The sequence below is a fragment of the Amyelois transitella genome, chromosome 11 (genome assembly GCF_032362555.1).
Source record: "Amyelois transitella isolate CPQ chromosome 11, ilAmyTran1.1, whole genome shotgun sequence".
In the NCBI taxonomy this organism is placed as follows: Eukaryota; Metazoa; Arthropoda; class Insecta; order Lepidoptera; family Pyralidae; genus Amyelois; species Amyelois transitella.
This window is the reverse complement of record NC_083514.1, coordinates 1,890,883-1,899,261: the sequence shown is the minus strand read 5'-3', so window position 1 is coordinate 1,899,261 and position 8,379 is coordinate 1,890,883. Positions and strand designations below refer to the sequence as shown.

Genomic DNA, 8,379 nt, shown 5'->3' with positions numbered 1-8,379 from the left:
ATATGTGTAGAAAAATGTGTTTAAATGTGTAGAAAGCGCAACTCATTAAGTTAAAAACTGAAAGTAACCTCAAATGTCAACTGAACATGTCTGTATAATTGAGTTGTTGTTTTTTATTTTATTTTTTTTTCGAAACTAAAGACTAATGATGGCTATACCGTCTTCGTCGGGCCTTAGTAAAAGCGGTAGGAAGACCACATTTTTATTTAATGTTATATTTTATTTCTTGTCGATAGCAAATCGACTTATTTTCTTTTATTCCGTTCTCTTCGCAATATAAACGGTCGCACGATATTTTGACTTGTATTTATTTAGTTTTCTAGAAGTTTTAATTATTCTTTTGTTCAGTATTAGTTATAAGTAGTGTTAATTAGCTGTTTTAGGCCATTTGACTTAATTTAAAATTTGTATATAATTAGTACGTACTTTAATGGCATTTTTTTTTAATTAAATTTATTTCGAAATCCCAAAAAAAATATGATATTATTTTGTTTTACGAATCAAGGGTCGGTTTCGTGTCGAACTGTATTCTAGGCACTTATTACTTTTTAGGTATGTAATTATATTAAATTTTCTCAATTTGGTATAATAAAACGTTGATACATTTTTCTCAACGTCAAAAGATGGCTTAAAATCACTCTGTGAGAATATTCCTTTGATTTTGATCTATCTTGAAGGTTATTTTTTTCATGGCACTGTTTATTAATTTTTTTATTGATTAAATGTGATATTGGCAGTGAAATTTAATGTATTGATACCTATTTGATGTTTATAAATACCCTGAAATGTGATCTTTTGACATTTAAGCCATGCATTCAAATTTAAAAACGTTTAATATTTTATTTTGAACTTATAATTTGTTTTTGACTTTTAGGTATTTTAACTTTGTGATATACATTTGAGTTTTATGAAATTGAAACATAATTGGCTGTTAAAATCTTATTATAATTTTGAAACAATGAATATTTTGTGGTCTATACATAAAAATAATTTTTCAATACAAAATTGACGACCCATTTTAATGTAATCAATGCTGTTGCAACATATTATATATCTACTCCCAGTTATCCAAAATATATCGGCGGTGACTTAAGCTCGAATAATATGACACTGTATTAATTACACACAACAATTGTCATCGCTTCTCAACAAAGGTGTTTTATATGAAGAACAATGCTTACTTTAAAAGCCTAGTAGGGTAGTAGTAGTAAGTAATTGTTCTTCATATTATCGGCTGAATTAAGCTGAATCGGAAAAAAATCGTTTATTTCTCTCATTGTACTTCATCATCATTCTCGCGAGAACTGGGAATTTCGGGAAATCCACACTTAGTGCACCCCTTGATACTATAATTGCACATACAAGCAAAATTTCAATTTTTTTTCTAGACTCAGCGGTTTAGTCTTTGAGCATAATATGTCTGTCAATTTCCTCTTTTACATTTTATGAAAAAAGATAAATTATTACAGTGTCATTTTATTTGGAGTCGAATGCTTAAAATACCGCTTCAACATGTAATGTGACTTATTATAAAATGCACAAGTTATGTGTATAAATGTCTACTTAAGTAAATATATGCTTGTGTTAGTTGTAAGTCGCTGTGAATAAGAATGTGAATGCAAAAAACAGTAAAATGATGAAAAATAAATAAATAATTGAAAAAGTCTACAAGCCTTTCATTTAATTCATTGAATTTATTTTTATTATTATATCACTACGTATTATAAAGCACAGTCCCTCTATTTTCGTTTTTTATGTTTGCGCTAACCTCAGAAAGTTGTGGGCGGATTTTGTTACTGTTTGAAATGTTGAAAAAGTTGTATTCTGAGAAAGGTTTATCTAATTTTTAAAAAACCTTCTGGTCACTCCTGTTCACCGCCTCCTGGGATTCATGTCGAATTCGTTCCAAGTGCAAGCCATCAGATTGTGGAATTCTCTTCCTGAATCTGTTCGGAGGGCGCCTTATAGATTTGCATTTAGGGAGCAAGTCCATGATCTTCTTTTTGACCAGTAGATTTCCTTAAACTTTACACATTCATCCAACATATTTATATATGTATGTATGTTATGTATATATGACATACTTATGTTTGTAATATATTATATGCAAGTGTATTAAGTAACCTAATTTTTTTATTTTACAGTTATCGTACTACCCGTACATCCTTCTCAGTTTGGTCTAAAGGTTCGACTGGCACAGAATGCCTTGTGGCATTAATTCCACCTGTTGTTCATTTTACGTGCATAAAATTTAAATAAATAAATAAAACCACACGGCACTGCACCACACCGCAGTCAATAAAACTAAAATGTTATTTTCAACGATCTATTTCACATCAGTAACAACAAACAAATTATTATTAGATACGGTCGCAGGTGTCCAGGTACCGCTGGAAACTGATGTCTAGAAGTTCAAGGCGAGGGCTCTCCGGCTGGACCGCGTGGTTCTTCCTGCAACATTAAAGTGAAGCTGAACGTGGCCTTTCAGTATTTTCAAGTCTGTTGGCTTTACTCCGCAAGGGATTTAGACGTGATTACATGTACGGATCATCTACCCACCAAAGCTAGAACTATCCTGATGGATTATGGGTAGGTTCCCCTGCACCATTGCAGATAACGATGTCAGAAGAGAGTCGCTTCGTGTAAAAATCTGACTTGCCTAATATTTAATATAAGGATAGCCGGCCTTTTAGAGGTGAGGATGCCAAAGGGACTAATATGAGGAAGATAGATGACAAGTCTTGCACTTACTTTTATTTATTTATTCTTTATTCTAAAAATTACAATTTGTGAAGTACAATAGGCGGACTTAATGCTAATAGCATTATCTAACAGTCTACCATTGGGTTAAGCGGAGAACTTTTGTGTGGGTGATACTTTGGGTCTAGCTCAATCTGTATATTTTGTCTCATGTATCTGCACAAATAATAATAAAGAAAAAATATTTGTATGTATGTAACGAATATTCTCAAAAACTACTTTTTAGCGATATTTGGCACAGATATAGAATAGATCTTCGGCAGTAGCATAGACTACTTTTTTTTAAATTTCCTACGGGAGCGAAGTCTCGCAAAAACCCGGTATTTAATATAAAAAAAAAAAAAAATGTTTACTTACTTGTAATGCTCCTCACACTCTTCCATTGACACGTCGCTGCCTACCAGCCGGGAACCGAATCCGCTGTGGTACGAAGAATAGCGTTGCTGTAAGAAAAAATAAATAAATAATGCTTGCTATTCTTCTTTCCCAATACTTGACTTTTACAATTTGATTCCTATAATTATTTATTTACCTGCAAATGCTTAGAGAAGTACTGCTCCTGCGCCATATGAGCGGCGAGTCGCAATGCGCGTGCGCATGCGTCCATGAGAGACACATAGCGAGACAGCTGCTCGCGGGGAGCGCTGCTCGCGCGTGTTAAAAGTTTTAGATGAACGCCGCCAGGTGGCGCAGATCCCTAAGCGGAAAATGCGGGTATTTTTTTATTGTGCTAATATGACAAATAAATTATTGAAACGCGAGAAAATAAAACCATAAAAAGATGGCAACTCACAAAGTAAACAAAGTTATTGGTCAACATTTTCGGGTAGATATTAAGATGTCATATCGTACATCCAACATTGAATTATCTACTTATATTTTCAACTCTTTTAGGCGAGCTGTATCAATTTGTGTATAAACTCTGGCCTTTTTACTTGACTGTACCTGTTCTACGATGCACTTCATCATGAGTGTCAGACTCTTGGTATCGTAGTGGTCGAAGTGATTGGTCAAGAACACTCCGCCAAGCATATTGTATCTGCAGACAACGAAATTATCCAGATATGTAATAATCCTGACCCGTATTGGATCAACTATGGTTACACATCCAGCTGCCTGAATGTGCAGGTAACCATGGTTTCCCTCACCGTAAGAGCATTGGTTAGTGTTCTAACTAATGTAGGTACATTACTTCGAAAATAGGTATTGGCACAAGACCGACGTGGGATTTGTACCTATACGTTTATGCGCATTACGCATTTTTACCGAGCACCTTGCCGATTCGCCGACCGACGCCTCCTGAAATTCGATTCGTATATAACTTGTAAGAAACCTGCACATTTCAGTACGTATAACCATTAAGCTTGAAATATTTCTTTTTTAACAGTCATAGAGGTAAGGCTGACTTTCGTACTCCCACCCCGAGTAGCATTATCGCGCGAAAAACTATCATTGTTTCGTTCGGAAACGGTACATCGATGGTTTTCCGCGCGAAAAAAACGGCGTCTAGCGTGCCATACTACTACGAAGACTAGATAAACCCCTTTTTCAACGAGGACTCTTATTAAAATTATTTACATAAAATCACCACGAACGTGTTTCTCACTTACATATTAGCCATATACATATGATGTCCTGGCGGCGTGCACACTTTGTAATAACGGTCCAAATTATAGTTCTTCAGGAGATACAGACAACTCGTCACGTCCCACACATACATATTCACCATCTCTTTCTCCCACCAGTGTTGCCATCCGCCACAATTTCTACCAAAACTGTAGTATGGCATTAAAAGTAATTGACATCTGTAATTCAATCTGTCTTTATATTCGGCTGTTAGTTTAAGTAATTTGCCAAATAATTTTATTTCTTTGGCGATATCTGTGTGGAATGTATTCTCGTATCCTTCCCTGCTTGGCCAGAGGAGAAAACATTCTGCGTTCAAACGCTGTGACACTTCTAAACATTTTTTTATTTGTGTAGCGGCTTGGGCAAATACATTTGCGTCGCTGTTTGTTAAGGCGCCTAGCGAGTATCTGAAAAATATCAATCATCAAATTTTAAATGGCTGCACTCAAAATACCTACATTGTAATGAATGAAATTTGTGCGGTTTCACTAAACGTTCAGATTATTATTTGTTTGTTTGTAAACTCTTTATTGCACATAAAAAAAAGGTAACAGAAAATAGAAAACAGTCATTTGATTTAGAAGAATATGTACAATGGCGGACTTATCCCAATCATAGCTAAAATGTATATCTACTTATTCATGATAAATTAAATGCGATTCAAGTAATTAAAATCGTATGATGGTCTTGTAGCAGAAAAAATATATTGTGTGTACTAGCTACTTTTCTTTCCATGCAGATTGTAAAAGCCAATCAAGGGAAGAGCTTATATAATTGAGATTCTAGATAAGCTTCCAATGTCTACTTGAATCCAGCTGAACACAAAATTCAAGTATTTTCAAGACTTTTTATTGGTTCTGTCTATCCGTAGGGATAAAGATGTTATATGTGCCGTGTGGTTCCCGGCAACAATACAAAAAAGAATAGGACCACTCCATCTCTTTCCCATGTTGTAAAAGGCGACTAAGGGATAGGCTTACAAACTTAGGATTCTTTTTTAGGCGATGGGTTAGCAACCTGTCACTATTTGAATCTTAATTCTATCATTAAGCCAAATAGCTGAACGTGGCCATTCAGTCTTTTCAAGACTGTTGGCTCTGTCTACCCCCCAAAGGATAGAGACGTGACCATATGTATGTATGTATGTGCGTGTGTGTTGCATTCAAAAAACCTTACCGAGGATGCGAATGCAAATCAGGAGCTAACCACAAACACTTCAAGTGCATCTTCTGTCCTAATTCTTGCACAAACTCCACCATCTCATCCCATTGGACCCTCGTCTCCTCCCAACTGTCCCCGAACGGGATCAAATCCGAATCGTAAGCAGTCCAGTACTTAACGCCGAGTTTATTGCATAGATCGAAGAGTGCTTTGATACAGCGTTTGTGGTTGTCTATGGTTTTAGTGCCATCATCCCATTGGCGGTGAGGTGACGGTCGACCGAAATTATCGTAGCCTGAAACAGATTAATAAGAAATTTATACTCGATTTTCAAACTTTAATAAATTTCCGTATTGAAACATTAAACTTTATTTCAAAAGTGGAATATAGGTATCAGTCTGTTTAGTTTGGAAAAACTAAAAGATTTTTTTAAGGAAGTCTGCTTACCTACTTTACACCTCTAAACCACAAACAAACAATTTAAGTGGTACAGATAAAAGTCGTAATTTTCATATAAAGTATCAAAGTAAATATACATACATATAATCGCGTCTTTTTCCCTTGCGGGGTAGACAGAACCTTTCAATAGTGGCAGGTCGCTACCTCATCGCCTAAAAGCATAATCCCGAGTTTATAAGCCTATCCCTTAGTCGCCTTTTACGACATCAATTGGAAAGAGATGGAGTAGTCCTATTTTTTATTCAATAGTTACCAAGAACCACGCGGCATCAAAGTTAACTAAAAGACAAGTTAGTTCAATTAATATTAACCATAATTCCGGAATTCGGTGAGCGACACGCTGAATTTGAGCCAATCTTCCATGGACCTCGAACACAACCTTTCAGAGCTGTTGTAGTACCGGTAGTGGCCCGCCTCGCCTGGGCCGGCCATGTTGTTGTACTCTAGCTTGTCTATGCCTAGGGAATTTTTTTTTAATAATCGTTATGCATTAGTCGATACAGACGCACAAAATGAGTTTTTAATTCTTGTTATTTCAAGAGATACCTTCACATGACTTTAAATATGTTCATTAGTCGATACAGACGTACAAAAATATGTTTTAAATTTGAATATACGAGTATCAAGAGATAGCTGCACATGGTGACTTTTTAAACACGAGATAAATTTTCGTAATATTTTTTGTAAATGAATGTACATAATTTGAAATTCTGACTTTTCTTAAAAAGTGGCCTCAGTTGATCGCTGAATTCGTATGGTTTGGCAATTTTATTTTCCATTTCACTTCAGATTTTTCATCACATTCATGAAATAACTTGCTCAAAAATATAATTTATGAAATTTCAAACAAAAAACTAGACTGACCTTGAAAGTAGTCCACATCAGGCCTATCCGGCCTTTTCGGCCTTTTGGCCCCGGGCTGGTTGTACGACATAGTGATTCACAGCTGACCTCGTATGTTGCGTGATGACATCATATTCCATACATCTATAGATTTCATACCACCATTATACTTGATCAAATTTCATAATTACCAGTTGGTAATTATGGCAGTTGCCATACAAGTTTAAAGCATAGGTATAAATAAAAAAAAGAATAGGTCCACTCCATTTCTTCCCGTGGATGTCGTAAAAGGCGACTAAGGGACAAGAGCACATACATTCTAGGTGCCACAAAAGCATACCCAAAGAGGGTTGACGTCAGGCAGGCGGTCATAAAACTAAAACCAAAGCTTTCCAGTATGATTAGTGATAAAAACTAACATACTGTGCCGACCCCACGTAGAAAGTGGGAAAAGGTAACGACGAAGAAGATACAAGTTAAAAGCCTAACATTTCTCTTCTGCCTATTTCTTATGTACTTAAATATTTAATTTAGAAATAATCGCTCTAATCTTTGCCTGCTCCCGATTGCACCCTCCGCTTGCTTCGGGGCCTGGGTGTTCTAAATTTAATTTCATTTAGGTATGCAGTAAATAACTGATTGAAATTTGGAAACAAACACTTGGTTTTTTGTGTGGCCTGAGATAAAGCTGGTTGAAATTCTGACAATAAAAAAAATAATACAAAAAAAAATTCAAACTTAGAATTTAAACAAAATAAAATATGCGGTAAATACCTATTAATAAATCGGCGAATAATTGCATAAAAATCTGTTAAATTACCAACAAATTGAGAAAAAACGTATAGACAAACCTTTCTTCGCTTATGTATTTCTTGCCTGAAGTCCCTCATAGCCCGCCGCGGCACACACAGACAGACAGACCACAGTTCTGCTGTTATATAACGTCGCGTGAATAGACGCATCGGAGCGGAATCGGGTCGCTCATTGTTTGAACCGGAATGTGTGCTTTACTTTAATTAATGTTTGTTTCATTATTACATACATACATAAAATATGGTAACGTCTATATCCCTTGCGGGGCAGACAGAGCCAACAGTCTTGTAAAGACTGAAAGGCCTCGTTCAGCTGTTTGGCTTAACGATAGAATTGAGATTCAAATAGTGATAGGTTGCTAGCCCATCGCGTAAAAAAGAATCTCAAGTTTCTAAGCCTATCCCTTAGTCGCCTTTTACGATATCCATGGGAAAGAGATGGAGTGGTACTTTTTTTTTGTATTGGTGCCGGGAACCACACGGCACTTAATTAATGTTTGTTACATTATATTAAATAAAGAGATTTTATTAATTTAGAGCATCGGCGGTCGCTAAGGTGCGGTGTTAAAGGGCGTGTGGCACAAAAAGTCACAGGTTCATATCCCATCCCGGCCATGTACCAATGACTATTTTCGAAGTTAGGTTATAAGTAAATTATGCCAAATCATCTTAGCTGTAGTTTCATAAACACATCTTCTTTCTTTTAATTAACGCT

General features: G+C 35.8%; 1 protein-coding gene across 1 annotated transcript; it reads right to left on the bottom strand.

Annotated features, from left to right (window-relative positions):
* Positions 1–2,360: 2,360 nt before the first annotated feature.
* On the bottom strand, positions 2,361–6,943 carry LOC106134858 (xylose isomerase). Its single transcript, XM_013334999.2, has 8 exons — positions 6,874–6,943; positions 6,321–6,467; positions 5,566–5,845; positions 4,371–4,796; positions 3,706–3,799; positions 3,293–3,457; positions 3,118–3,203; positions 2,361–2,451 (listed from the first exon to the last, which is right to left on the bottom strand). The coding sequence occupies exons 1-8, from the start codon at positions 6,941–6,943 to the stop codon at positions 2,361–2,363; spliced, it is 1,359 nt and encodes a 452-aa protein (XP_013190453.2).
* Between the last annotated feature and the right edge of the window lie 1,436 nt (positions 6,944–8,379).